Source organism: Microchirus variegatus (genome assembly GCF_963457635.1).
Source record: "Microchirus variegatus genome assembly, chromosome: 20".
Taxonomy (NCBI): domain Eukaryota; kingdom Metazoa; phylum Chordata; class Actinopteri; order Pleuronectiformes; family Soleidae; genus Microchirus; species Microchirus variegatus.
This window is the reverse complement of record NC_139821.1, coordinates 2,402,977-2,417,656: the sequence shown is the minus strand read 5'-3', so window position 1 is coordinate 2,417,656 and position 14,680 is coordinate 2,402,977. Positions and strand designations below refer to the sequence as shown.

The window sequence follows — 14,680 nt, the reverse complement described above, 5'->3', positions numbered from 1 at the left end:
ACGTGAAGCTCGGGCCGATGGTCAGCGAGGCCACGGCGCTCAGAGCGCTGAGGTCAAAGGTCAGCGTGCGGTTGTTCTCCGTGTGGGAGAAGAGGCAGTCGCTATAGCAACGGGAGTGTTCCTGAAACACAGAGAGAATAACGGTTTGACAATAATAAAGATGACAATTTAAATCATGACTGAGGGGGAAAATGCTGTCGAGGGCCACAAGGGGGCAGAAGTCTGCTATCTTTAAAACTTCACAACAAAATAATGCATACATTTTAATGTGTTTGTAACATTTTATTTTGGTAATAAATGTATATTATAATAATTTGGTCAGGTATGTTTGTTTTTAAAAACTAATAACGTGATTTTGTAATATTTTGGGAAAATTGTAATTATGTACCACACCTGCAGTTCAAATAAAAATGTGTTATCAAAAATAAAAGTAGAAAAGTAAAACAATGGATGTTGTTTTTTTTTTTTAAATTGCAATATCTAAAATATTATTAATATTTTTGTAAATTAAAAAAATATAGATTTTTTGTATATAATGTTTCTATTTTTCTATTTTAATAAAAAGCAAAAAAAAAAATTATCGAATTATTTTGGTCTTTTTTTCACATCCCATACATACATATCACACACATACAAATCAACATTATTATTATTATTATTATTATTAACCACGACGTTGGTCACTGTGACCGAGTAGATCTTCACCACGTCACTGACGTAACGACGCAACTGCACAAAAACACAATTTTGAATTAGTAGGCATCAGTAATTCAATAATGACACAGTAATTAAATAGTAATAACAGTAATTTACATAAGTAATAGTTTATTAAGACAAATATCAAAACATGTCAAGAGTATAGCGAGATAACAATGTAATAGTATACTTAGATAAATGTCAAACATTTCATTGTTATTACATAGTAATAACACAGTATTTAGAGTAATTATACGGCAGGTGCATTGTAATAATACAGTAGTTACAGAGTAAAAACAGTAGTTACATATTAATATCAGTAATTAGTAAAAAAAACTGCATACGGTACGATAACAATGTCAAGAAATGTTCTACTATCGTGAGACAAAAATGTATTTGAAAATTAGTATACAAGTGCAGTAAGTATAAGTACACACACATATATATAAGTATAAGATAAAATGACAAAAAAGTCATACAGCACAGTAAAAAATTCATGTTTTTAAGTCAAAAATGTCTTTGTATAGTTCAACATCATGATATTGTGAGACAATTATAGTGAAGTAAAATAAAATGTCAACAATGTCATAGTATCATTTATAAAAAGAAAATAAGATTTTATAGTGAGACAAAAATGTATATATATACATACATACATATATACATATACATACACATACATATACACATATATACATACATATACATATATACACATACATATACATATATACACATACATATATACACATACATATACATATATATACATATACATATATATACACATACATATACATATACACATACACATATATACACATACATATATACATATATATATATAAATCTGACTAGAGTAATAATCCGGGTAATAATCTGAGCAATAATCTGAGTAATAATCTGGGTAATAATCTGAGAAATAATCTGGGTAACAATCTGAGCAATAATCTGGGTAATAATCTGAGCAATAATCTGAGTAATAATCTGGGGAATAATCCAGGTAATAATCTGAGAAATAATCTGGGTAATAAACTGAGCAATAATCTGAGTAATAATCTGGGTAATAATCCGGGTAATAATCTGAGAAATAATCTGAGTAATAATCTGAGCAATAATCTGAGTAATAATCTGGGCAATAATCTGGGTAATAATCTGAGCAATAATCTGAGTAATAATCTGGGTAATAATCCGGGTAATAATCTGAGAAATAATCTGGGTAACAATCTGAGCAATAATCTGGGTAATAATCTGAGCAATAATATGAGTAATAATCTGGGGAATAATCAGGGTAATAATCTGAGAAATAATCTGGGTAATAATCTGAGCAATAATCTGAGTAATAATCTGGGCAATAATCCGGGTAATAATCTGAGCAATAATCTGAGTAATAATCTGGGTAATAATCCGGGTAAAAATCTGAGAAATAATCTGAGAAATAATCTGGGTAATAATCTGAAGTAAAAACCATGTTCATGGAAAAACACCAACACGAGCCTCTTGGTGGCGCTGATGAGTCACATGGATGTGTTTTAGGCAGTGATGCAGCAGCCACAGAGGCAGAAATAACCATGAGTCAGCAGAAAGTGGCGCAGCTGGCACATGTGTGAGTGTGTTTGGAGGTGAGTGGGTGAGTGGGTGAGCGGGTGAGCGGGTGCTGACCATGTCTTTGTACAGTAAATCCTCGCTCCTCTGTTCTGGACGGCGCTGAATAGAAGCAGAATCACTGACTCAATTTTTGGATCGGACTTTCATGACAAAGCGGGTTGTTGCCGACGAACGTGGGAAAAGCACGGATATAAAAAGGGGAGCGGCGAAAGGCCGGGGCCACAGCGAGACCCCGAGGACCCCCACGAGAGGACGACCACCATCTTCACCTTCTTCATCACCATCATTGTCGTCAAGGCTACCGGATCCAAGATGGGCAGGGTGAGTTCACACCGGGGGCGACAAAGAAGAGTAAACAGGATTTAATGAAAAAAATATATCATAAAATTAGCTCAAGTTGATAATATATATACTATACTATGTCATCCAAAATTTGAATTGAATCTTTAAATTTTGTTTAAGAAAACTTGACAAAACCTGGATTTTGTTTTTTTTACAAAAGTTGAAACATTAACAATTTTGAATTAATAGGCATCAGTAATTAAATAATGACACAGTAATTTAAAAAAAAAAATGTACTTGTAGAAAAAAAAAATTTGGTCCAAAATTTGATAAAAATGAAATACTATACTGTCGTCCAAAATTAGAAAAAAATAAAATTTGGTCCAAAATTTGACAAAAATGAAATACTATACTATGTTGCCCAAGATAAAAAAAAAAATTTGGTCCAAATTTTGACAAAAACGTCATGCTATACTATGTCGTCCAAAATTAAAAAAAAAAAATTTGGTCCAAAATTTGAAAAAAATTCAATACTATACTATGTCGTCCAAAATGTAAAAAAAAAAATTTGGTCCAAAATTGGATAAAAATTAAATACTATATTGTCGTCCAAAATTAGAAAAAAAAAAAAATTTGGTCCAAAATTTGACAAAAATGAAATACTATACTATGCTGTCCAAGATTTAAAAAAAAAAAAAAAATGTTGGTCCAAAATTTGACGAAAACGTCATGCTATGTACTATGTCGTCCAAAATTTGAAAAAAATAATTTGGTCCAAAATTTGACAAAAAACAACAAACTATACTATGTCGTCCAAGATAAAAAAAAAAAAAAATTGGGACCAAAATTTGACAAAAATGAAATACTATACTGTCGTCCAAAATGTTTTGAGAACATGTTTGTTGATTTTTGTCTGTGTTTACAACAGAAACTGAGCTTTTTGTCACTTTGTAAACCACTCACTCTCCCACATGATTTTCTCTATGGGCTTTGGTGTGGGAGAGTGAGTGGTTTACAAACTTCAGTTTCCTGTCGGAAAAGTCTGTCTAACGGTGAGATAATGTGTCAAACGAGTTAAACACAGCACATATTTATTAATCATAAGTGCAGTGATCATATTCTTAAGATATCGTAGGCTTGTTGAAAAGTGAACTATACCTTTTAAGTCTAAAAACTTCTCGTTTCCAGATCGTCTTCTACGAGGACAAGAACTTCCAGGGCCGCCGCTACGAGTGCGACAGCGACTGCACCGACTTCCACTCGTACCTGAGCCGCTGCAACTCCATCCGGGTGGAGAGCGGCGCCTGGGTGGTCTACGAGAGGCCCAACTACATGGGCTACCAGTACGTCCTGACCCGGGGCGAGTACCCGGACTACCAGCGCTGGATGGGCCTCAACGACCGCGTCAGCTCCTGCAAGGTCATCCACTTTGTAAGTCAGACACACAGGCCCACAGATCTGCGATCTTTGCGATTCTATAGGGGCCTAGCGCCCTCGCAAGCATCGCGTGAACTTATTTGACAATCATTTCAGCCGCGCGAAACATCGGGACTTTGACGAGTCGCTAAAGTTTGCGTCGCATTTTACGAAATCTACCCAAATACAGCTTTGACGACAAGGCGCTAAAACGATCTCGTCTTACGTACGCTAATAGCACTCCAACACCGTAGCGATGTTTACGGATAAAAACTGAACGCTTCGTCTGATTTACTGCGAAAACCAAACGCGACAGAAGTGAAATTAACGATAAAAGTCGCAGGAATCTGAGCTAACAAACCCTGATCTTTGGAACATACCAATATCCTCCTCCCCCCCCCCCCCCCCTTCTCACCCAACGTTCCCGTTCTCCTCCTCCCACCTTCTTCCAGACCAGCGGGACCTCGTACAAGATGCAGCTCTATGAGAAGTCCGACTTTGGCGGTCAGGTGTTCGAGGCCACCGACGACTGCCCCTCTCTCCTGGAGAAGTTCCGCTGGCGCGAGGTCAACTCCTGCAAGGTGTTCGACGGCTGCTGGGTCTTCTACGAGAACCCCAACTACCGCGGGCGCCAGTACTTCCTGGAGAAGGGGGAGTACCGCAAGCCCGGTGACTGGGGCGCGGTCAGCGCCACGGTCCAGTCCTTCAAACGCTTCCCCGAGTGACCCCCCCCAAAAAACCACTAATCTGAGGTCTCGTAAATAAAAACCTGTCCAAAAAAAGACATGTTTTTGACTGTTTTAATGTCTGTTCAGCATCATTTATCACAAAAGGTTCGACAATTACATGTTTCCAGAGCATTAGAGAGTCCTTAAAGCGGGTGTTTTTGAACAATAACTCCATAATAACCATCACAGATGGAGAGTTCTGCTTCTGTAGTTTGTCTACTTCATCCTTCAAATGTACCTGAAGGGATTTCAGACCAAACCGTGGTGAGGAAACTTCACGTCAGTGCAGGTCTGAGGTCCACGGTGACCGGCTGAGGGTTCAGGTGCGTCCCGAAGGAGAAACAGTTCCCTCCGCCTCCGACGAGGACCAGCTCGGGTTCCTCCGAGTCCGTCAGCTCGCAGCAGAACGAGTGAAGCATCAGGGGCCACGGCACCGACGTCTGAAAATCGTCACACGGCGATGGATTATTATTCAAGGCTACGACAATGCAATCGCTGCACCAAACGGCCTGCGGGGGGGGGGGGGGGGGGGCGCTCTATCAGCGTTTATACCGCACTGAAGAGCAGCGAGAGTGTCACATTGGACCCAAATGTTAAAGCTCGGGTCAGCGAAAGTGGAAAAGCTAACGATAGCAAGCTACATTTTAAAGAAACGGAGATAAATTCCCCCCGCCCTTTAGTCAAAGCTCCGCCCACAAAAAATACATACCGTATTTTCCGCACTATAAGATGCACCGGATTATAAGGCGCACCTTCAATGGATGTCCTATTTTAGAACTGTTTTCATATACAGGGCGCACCGGATTATAAGACGCATAGAATAGAAGATATTGCAGTCAAACGTTTGACTGGGGTTGCGTTATGCATCCACTAGATGGAGCTGTGCTAAAGGGAATGTCAACAACACAGATAAAGTCAAACTTTACCAATTTATCCATATATAAGGCGCACTGTCGTTTTTGAGAAAATTAAAGGCTTTTAAGTGTGCCTTATAGTGCGGAAAATACGGTAATAGCAAGCTAAAGGTTAATAAAACGCAACATAAACATCTGACGCCCTCCCATTGGCCGTCTTGTCAAAGCTCCGCCTACGACACCTTGGAAGTTGTGAGTTAAAAAACAGAAACATAACACACAACCCCTCCCACTGAGCCTTTTGTCAAAGTTCCCGCCCCCCCCCCCAAAGCTGAGGAAGTCCGTCGTCCGTCATTCTCCTGCGACTCGCTAACATGCTATAACTAACTTCCTGGCTATCGTCGTTTATATCAAGGTAAACGTCACTGACCGTGTCCAGACTGAACTCCGCGCTGCACCGCGTGGCGAGGTCGATCACGGCGACGCCCGGGACGCCGTCCGCATGCAGCCAGACTCCGCCCACCGACACCAGCCGATCTCCGATCACGCGGGCGGAGTGAGAGTATCTGAAACAGAGCGCAGGGTTCTTCTCTCAGTGAGGACGCAAAGACCTCAACAGTCACAACTCAATGCCAAACCCTTAAAGGCGCCATATGTAAGAATGTGGCAAAAACGGTTACTACACTCAAATTCAAAATACCGAGGTCTTTTAGGTTTCGTTTTCTGACGTAACTGGCAACCCGTGGTTGCTCGGCAGCTGAGACTCTACTGACTGCAATGATTGGTAGACGGCGGTAGGTGGCGCCACATGACGCCAAAACATGATTTCAAAACATAAACATGATTTGCAGTCTGCAAAATATTTATTTTAATGCAAATATTTAGTCTGTACTGTTGTTGTTGGTGAGTTCAGTTTGTTATATGAACATTATTCCTGAGTCTCTGTGACATATTAGGAGGATTTTATGGCTTTATTACATAATGCACCTTTAACTTCAAACCCTAATCCCAAAACCAGGTCTTAATCCCCCGTGAGGACCAGACAAAAACCCTTCACTTGTATAAAAGTGGAGACAGGACGGTGGACGGACCTTGGGACAGGAGGAGGCTCCACCTCTATTCTCTCCCAGAGGAAGCCTCTGTCTGTGGGCCTCAACGCGACCACATCCCCCAGAGGCACCGCGCTCCGGTCCAGTCCTCCAAACACCACCGCGCCTCCCCGATAGGAGCACGCCGAGTGGGAGTGGCGAGCGGCGGGAGCAGCGCCCTCTACTGGCATCTGTAAACACACAAACACACAAAGGTTTATAACCCAGATTAAACAAACCGACTTCAAGCGATTGTCCTCGAGGTCTTGGTCCACGTCGGTCTTTGTCTTTTGTGTCAGATTCAAAAATATCAAAGCCTTTAAAAAGAAAAACATGACATATGCGCTCGTCATCATCGCGGTTCAAGCAACCGAGCGGAACATCAAAGCTATCCGGAAAAGCCTCGGTAAAAAGATGAAAGTACAAACGAGAGTTTGTCACAGGTGAGCGGACGATAACCCCGAGAAACCACCTTCAACAATCTTCAACGACACCCGCAAGAATGACCATGATGATGACCGAGAGATCCGGCAGATCGAGACGGAGAGCCGAGATGATGGCGGACGACGTCGGCGAGACTTTGGCGGCCGAAATCCGGGAGCCAAAGGTCAAGGCGGAGGAAGAGAACCAGGTCGACATGATCGCAAACGAGCTGGAGGGGGCGCAGGCCTTGGGCATCGAGGTGGAAGGACTGTTGGAGAGCCTCAACGAGCCGCCGTCGGACGAGGCGGAACATCTCAGAGAGAAGATGGAGAAGATGCAGACGCTGCGCATGAAGGCGAAGGAGGAGATGCAGAGTCTCAGGGAGTCTCGCATCACCGCCAGGGAGGCTCTGCAGGACGAGGTGATGGCCTCGAAACAGGTCAACGTTCAGCTCAACCAACAGCTGGAAATAAGGCAGAACTTCTGCAGGCACCTCCAAGGCATCATGTCCAGGCTGTACAGCACCATCAAATCGCAGACCAAAACCATCGAGTGCGTGTCCAAAGACAAGAACGCGCTCGCCGGCGACCTGCAGGCGGAGCACGCGTGCCGGCTGCAGCTGAGCGCGGAGCTGCAGGAGCACAAGGACGCGCTCGCGCAGAAGTGCCGGCGGACGGAGTCGCTGTCCAGGGAGAACGAGGTCCTCGCCGGCGAGCTGCAGGAGAAGCACGCCTGGACCCTGCAGCTGAGCAACGAGCTGCGGCAGTACAAGGACACCCTCCTGCAGATCTTCGAGACGAGCAAGTCCACCGCCGAGGCGGAGGCGGAGAGGATCGCGTCGCTGTCCAAGGAGATGGAGTCGCTGACCGCCGAGCTGCAGCACGAGCGCACCTGGAAACTGCGGCTGACCAACGAGCTGCAGGAGTACAAAAGCACCCTTCTGCAGAAATCTCAGGCGGACAACAAGTCCACCGTTGTTGAGGCGGAGGGTTCCCAACGCGTGTCGGCCCTGCTGTCCGCCAGGCTCAAGACGGAAACGACAAAGATCGAGTCGTGGTGCAAAGAGAAGGAGTCGCTGACCATTGAGCCGCAACGCGACAGCACCTGGAGGCTGCAGCTGAGCAACGAGCTGCAGGAATACAAAGAAAACTCTTTTCACGCAGAGAGTTCCACCATCGAGGCGGAGGCTCCGCATCAGATGCTCGAAAGCCTCCAAAGTAACTTCACGAGGCAGAGGTCTAAGGAGGCCGGCGAAGTGACGGAGACGCAAACCGAGACCATAAAGAACCTGAAGATATCCAACTTTTTGCTCAACCACCAGCTCACCACGCAGAAGGGCGTCAGGGAAAACCTCGAGACGGAGGTTTCCAGACTCTCCGAGAGGTTGGAGATGGAGGTCAAAAACAAATACCAACTGTCCAAACTGCGGGAGTCGGACGCGTCCGAGCTGCAGCTGGAGAAGAATCTGCGAGCGCAGCTGAAAAACGAGCTGGAGAAAGAGAAATCCGCCCGTCGCGAGGAACTCGCCGCCGTCAGACACTCCAGAGACGAAACGCAGGCGCTGCATCGCAAACTGGACGACCTGGAGGCGGCAAACGCCGAACTCTGCGGCAAGCTCAAGACGGAGCAGGACCTCTGCGACCACTTCCACGTCATCACGGTCAGGCTGTCCGACGACCTTCAGGCGGAGAGGGGAAAGAGCAGGTTCCTCACCGACGCCCTGCTGAAGGAGGAGGCCAGCAACAAGCAGCAGAGCAGCAACGCCTACCAGGAGCTCGTGGCCCTGGAGAGCATGAAGGAGGCCACCTTGGAGAACCAAGGCAAGAAAAAGGGCCGCAGCGTCTTTGGCTGGCGGAAGAAAAACAAGCAGAAGCAGGAGGAGTCCAGCCTTCCTACAGAAGGAGAGGCCTCGGCTGAACAGGCCTGAGTCCAAAGTGTTCTCTCAAACCACCAGGCACCAGCACAGTTCCCATTTGGAACCTCCCAGAACCGAGAGGTCCACCGACCCTTCATCACTGACCCGGGTGCTCAACGCATAACTTGAGCTGAGGTAAAAACGTCACGGTAGATCGCACTGGGCTCGGAAAAATTGGTTTTGTCCGTCATATCGAGTAACGACGACATAAGGGTTCACGGTTATCGGGAATCAACCTCTCAGGTTTCTGAAAACCAATTTATTTATTGAAGAGGGGACGTCCAGGCTCCTCTGCTCAAGCTGCTTCCCCCCCGCAACCCGACCTCGGATGAGCGGTAGAAGCCGGACAGATGGGTCAACGATAGGCCGATAGGAAAAGGGTTGAATCTCAACTCTTTCCTGGCACCCAACCAATAAGTGAATCTCGAGAGAGGCCAAAGTTGAATTGAAATGATGCAAGACCACGAACGCGCCCGCACTGTTTCGGGAACCGGAACCGCGTTGGAACCGCGCAGCAGTGCGACCAAGCGCTAAAACTTTAGTTCAACGCCTGCTGCGTTGATTCCGTCCAAGCGTTTCCAATTGATCTGTTGAAGTAGAGCAGGATTATCTATGTTTAGACAAGTACCACAAAATACTGGTGGTGGCTCATCGTAGATCGACATATCCTAGCTTTAGCTTTAGCCTTAGCATTACGTCTTACGAAAGATGTGTAAGAAATTAAGGATAAAGCTCAAACAGTGAAAACTCGTGTATCTGCTCCGTAACACTGCATATTATAGGTCAAGCTAGCACTTCAGTGAATGCTACACAGTACTAGCTACACAACTATTGAAGTTGGCCTTGTTTTTTTTTCAGGTATTTTAACAACCACTGTCTATGTTCTGAAATTTAAATAGAATTTTACACATTCGTTGTGTAGCTCTCTCTTTATCTGTAAAATATGCAAAACTGCAGCTATTTATTGTTTTAAAAACAGTTGTACGCTGTAATCCCAGTTCAAGACACTGGGGGGCACTGTTTGCCAGGAAATGACCAAAACATGGAAGCGCATCATCACGCTCCACAAGGCTTCGAGGTGGAAACGGACGGATTAAAACGTCCAAAACTGTGTGTGATTATTATATGAACAGAGAGACTGGGGTCAAACCTCGGTCCAGTGCTGCTGGTCCACGCACAGGAAGTGGGCGTCGCCCAGCGCAGCTTCACGTTGGTTCTTTCCCCCGAAGACGAACAGAAAATCTTTTCCTGTCGAGAAAATAAAAGAGGGGACGTCTTATTTTATGACCAAGACATTACGAGGGAATCAATTAACCTTCCGCCGCACCTTTGTGACTGACGAGCGTAGCAGTGTGCCGCCATCTTGGCGGCGGCGGCGGCGGCGGCCCACCGTCGCCCGTACACGCCATCTGCTCCACACAGAGCTTCAGCGCACCTCCGTCTTCAGATTCTGCAGAACCACGGGGGTCCAGGGTGATTTTAAAAAGGCCTGTGATTGGGTTGAGAGGAGAAGAGCGACCGCCGTACACCACCAGACCTCCGCCAGGAAGAGACGTGACCGTGTGGTAGAGTCGGACACCTGTGAGAGAGTTTTGCTAAGAATCGAGACCACAATTAACGTGACTATTATTAGCACGACCGACACTCACCTAAATCCTGTGACGGCTCCACACCGACGGACCTCCACCGTCCCCGGTCTCTGAGGAGGAGTCGACTCGCTGCTCCTCTGCCTCCTCTGCCGGAGCCTCCCGTCAGCAGGAGACGCCCTGGGCTCAGAGACGTGGACGCCATGCCCAGACCGACCACGCTAACCGACGCCGTCCTCGCGTGCAGCGCGGTCGCGCTCCAGGACGGCTGCACGGCCGCCGCTGTAGATAAACACACAGACGTTAAAGCTCACATAGAGTGGTCCTGTTGCACATAAATGTTAGTTATGGAGGTCTACTTACATACATTAACTTGTTTTTATGGTCAAAAACCTCCGAGTTGCTGTAAACGAGCCGATAGAAATCTGTCTTTTCTGACGCTGTTGCCCAGCCGCGATATTTCAGACATAAATCTCACCCCCAGAAGACAGAGTGTGTTGTGTTTGGCCAGCCAGCGCAGAGCCTTTCCCAACTGTCTTGTGATTGGCCAGTACCCGGAAGTGACATATTGAGCACACTTTGTTTCTTTGCTCCACATAACAAAGAAATCATCGTTTGTTGTCGTCCAAAAGAAACAACAAATTTGGGATTGCTTCTTCAATTCGATGCAGGAAAAACAACAGCAACAACAACAGCAGCTCTCAGAAGCGCAGCTCCCCCCTCTGGAACGGTGGATGCACTGCTACTCACTATCAAAACATTGTTTTATCAGTGTTTTGAAAATCCCAATCCCAGTCCCTTTTATGACTTTGACCCAGAGTCAGACCCAGAGTCAGAAGACACTGTCGCTCGTGAAACACCTCCACAACTGACGTTATTCTTCTTCTGCGGTTCAATGTACGCAACCGGATGTGCCCGGACTAGTGCCCGGAGCAGGACGATGTTGCTGTTCAGGAGAACCGCTGTTTACGTAACCGGACCGGGTTTTTTCAGAGATCTCGCTGAGCCCGAGGTTACAATAAAACACAGCGTTCTCAGCAGTGGCTGAACTGTTTGTTTAGAACCTTCAGGGCTTCGTAAACAAGGTAATGACGCAGATACACACTAAAAAAAAACAGCCTTAATTGGAACTTCCGGTCCAGGTCCGCTTTAAGACTTTCTACTAAATAAAATCATTCTTCGCGACGATTCAGACGAACATTTACCTGGAGGATTTGTGAGTAGAGCCCGAGCTGTGCAGGAGCCTCGAGACGCCGTGAGGATGAAGTAGTGCGAGCATTTTTGGTGCCACTCCTGAGGACAGGGGACAGACTTTGAGGTCACATGTTGTCACATTATGACATGACCTATAACTCTGTTCTTTCTCTTTCCCAGTTTTTCCTCATTCGTCAGGTACCCGTGACTCCAGGGCAGCAGGATCCAGATACAGACCTCGTGCTATTGTTATTATTATTATTATTATTTATATACAAAAGTGGAAACGTTCCACATGAATTAAGTCACCACGTTGGTAAAAAACGACCATTGCATTTCAGAATCTCACCTCATATTCGTCAAAAGGCTCCAGGACGTCGACTCTGTTCCGCTCCTCCTCAGGAACCAGCGTCATGTAGAAGTCGTTCATGTCCAGACACACACACTGTTCCCATCCCTGAGGAAGACAAAACACACACATACACACACACACACACGTTAACGGCTAACAGTTAAAGTTTAGAGCTGAAACAATTAAGCTTTTTTTTCATGATTAAAACAAGATTTCTCATAGTTTTAGCTTCTTAAATGTGAATATTTTCTTTGTTTCTTTGCTCCACATGACAAAGAAATCATTCTAACTAAATCATTTTGGTTTGTGGACAAAAACAAGACATTCAAAAACATCGTCATATACAGGTTTGACAAACACTGATCAACGTTTTTTTTAACATTTTCTGATTTTATGGACCAAACGATTCATCGATTACGAAAAAACAATCGTTAGTTGTCGCTCTGTTAAAGTTACAAACACCGCTCGCGGACCTTGTCCAGGAACCTGCGTCTCTGCGCCGCCGCGTCCGGATACTGTCGCAGCGCGTGAAGGGTCGAATTGAGTTTGCTGAAATGGTCCTGCATGATCGACCCGAAGGGGTCGCGTGGACGGATTTGCTCGTACATGACGAAGAGCGAGTGAGGCAGCAGCTTCGCCGCCCAACTGATGACGACGTCGGACCTGGAAGATAAAAAAAAAAAATACTGCTGTGGATGCTCGTTTGTTTAAGTAGTCATATTAGGAAGTCAACATTACATGTTTTATCTCCTGTATATAGACTGAGGAGGACCACAAAAACACGAGTGAGTCATCTTTTTATCACACTTTGCCGACTGATAGGACCTCCAGAGTCCCAGATATAAGGATTTAAATGATTAAAAGATTGATTTTGCAGAAAATGTCCCCTTTAAAACACATGATCTTTTACCATTTTGTTTCCATGTAGGTGAGAACGACCTCGGAGAGAACCAGCGTGGGAGCGTTCCAGTCCAGTCCTGCTGCGCCCAGAGCCTCTTTCACCTCAGACTCTTCTCTGATGTCCAGCCCCAACAGACGATACTGACCACTGCGCACGTACACAGCTCCTGACAACACACACATATATATATATATAACATCATTAAATCATTTGAAAGAAAAGGCAAACTTGTGGTCTTAAGAGACAAACCTGCAGGAGAAGATAAATGTGGGTCTAACATCTCCCTCAGCGTCACGTTAGACGTGATCAGGGACGTTTTACGCCGCGCGACGTCCGGGAAATCGACCTCAAACACGACGGTCCCGGCGAGCGCTTCGTCCGCACGCAGGCGGAAATACAGCGAGTCGAAGCCGGCGCCCAGAGACAAAATCTAAAAAACAGGAGAGGAGGGAGAGAGATGAAGACGGAAGGATATTAAGGATGTTTTTAAACACAGCATGCTGCTCATTTACCTGTCTCTGAGGGCAGTTTTCAGTCATGTGCAGAAACCTCCTCACACAGTGATCCACAGCTCTCCAACGCACATAGTAGCCTCTGAAGCACACGATCAAATCAGTCCAAAGAGTCAAATTTAACCGTATTTTTCCAATACATTATTTATTTATGTTTTGGACAGAATCACTGACCTGTTGATGAGCGGCGCTCTCCGGGACACTTTGCAAACAAAGTGCTGGAGGAAGCGGTCGTGGAAATATCCCCGCGCCGCCGCCGACACTTTACTCACCACGCTGCTGTCGTTGGTTCCCTGAACCTGAGTCACAATAAACAATAAACACATACAAAATATACAGAGCAAAAAGAAAAAAGACAATATTCACATTTAAGAAGCTACACAATCTGAGAAACTTATTTTAATTATTAATAAACACTAAAAACTGTAGAATTGATTATCTATATAAACGTATATAACCTATATATATATACACATATATACGTATATATAGATATTCTGCTTTAAATACATGCTGGAAGCCTTTCATGTTTCATTCTTCTTCCTTTTTTAAATAAAACAAAACGTATTCTGTTTTTTCTTTTAGTTTTGGGAAACAACTGTCCCATTATAAAAGAAACATACAATTTAAATATCTAATAAATATTTCACACTAAAAACGTGTAAATATATGTTTTGTGTAGTTACAGTGGATAAATAATTCAATATAATGCAGTGGTTTCACATCAATGTACTACCTACAAACAAATACAGAGGACAATACAAGTCCCTATGTTTTGTAATAGCAGTAGTAAACATGCACAGTAACATAAGTACTCCAAAGTACAAGTACATAGTGTATAATACTTGAGTAAATGTACTTAGTTCAACATAATAAGTTACATGATAAGTAACATCTCTCACCGCAGTGTCTTTGCTCTGCTTCTGTTTCTTTCTGTTCGTCGTTGGCATCGTGTCGCAAAACAACGTCGTCACTCTTCAATAAAAACTCTTACATTAACATTTTAAAAAATACGTTCAAACATAACCGTAAAGTTCACGGGAGGTTTATTTTACACCCATGTTTTTTTGGGGAAATAGTCCACGGCTCCAAATGATTCAAACATCCGCCATGTTGTACACACTT

At 44.6% G+C, this 14,680-nt stretch overlaps 2 protein-coding genes across 2 annotated transcripts; one reads left to right on the top strand and one right to left on the bottom strand.

Moving 5' to 3' along the window:
• Positions 1-2,616: 2,616 nt before the first annotated feature.
• crygs2 (crystallin, gamma S2) lies at positions 2,617-4,727 on the top strand (the record flags this gene model as incomplete). Its single annotated transcript, XM_083906724.1, has 4 exons — positions 2,617-2,625; positions 3,515-3,536; positions 3,722-4,017; positions 4,455-4,727. 4 exons carry the CDS (start codon positions 2,617-2,619, stop codon positions 4,725-4,727), a joined length of 600 nt encoding a protein of 199 aa, XP_083762850.1.
• Positions 4,728-4,950: 223 nt separating this feature from the next.
• On the bottom strand, positions 4,951-14,585 carry lcmt2 (leucine carboxyl methyltransferase 2). Its single transcript, XM_083906551.1, has 14 exons — positions 14,458-14,585; positions 13,730-13,854; positions 13,556-13,637; positions 13,293-13,473; positions 13,053-13,209; positions 12,616-12,805; positions 12,140-12,247; positions 11,802-11,889; positions 10,660-10,878; positions 10,338-10,589; positions 10,161-10,258; positions 6,676-6,863; positions 6,015-6,150; positions 4,951-5,170 (listed from the first exon to the last, which is right to left on the bottom strand). Exons 1-14 carry the CDS (start codon positions 14,503-14,505, stop codon positions 5,006-5,008), a joined length of 2,037 nt encoding a protein of 678 aa, XP_083762677.1. The 5' UTR covers positions 14,506-14,585; the 3' UTR covers positions 4,951-5,005.
• Between the last annotated feature and the right edge of the window lie 95 nt (positions 14,586-14,680).

Coding starts and splice junctions, on each gene's coding strand:
- lcmt2 (XM_083906551.1), bottom strand. CDS start 14,505: ATGCCAACGACGAACAGAAAGAAACAGAAGCAGAGCAAAGACACTGCG. Junction 13,474..13,555: donor AAAACTGCCCTCAGAGACAG/GTAAATGAGCAG, acceptor CCTGTTTTTTAG/ATTTTGTCTCTGGGCGCCGG. Junction 10,259..10,337: donor TACGCTCGTCAGTCACAAAG/GTGCGGCGGAAG, acceptor TTTTCTCGACAG/GAAAAGATTTTCTGTTCGTC.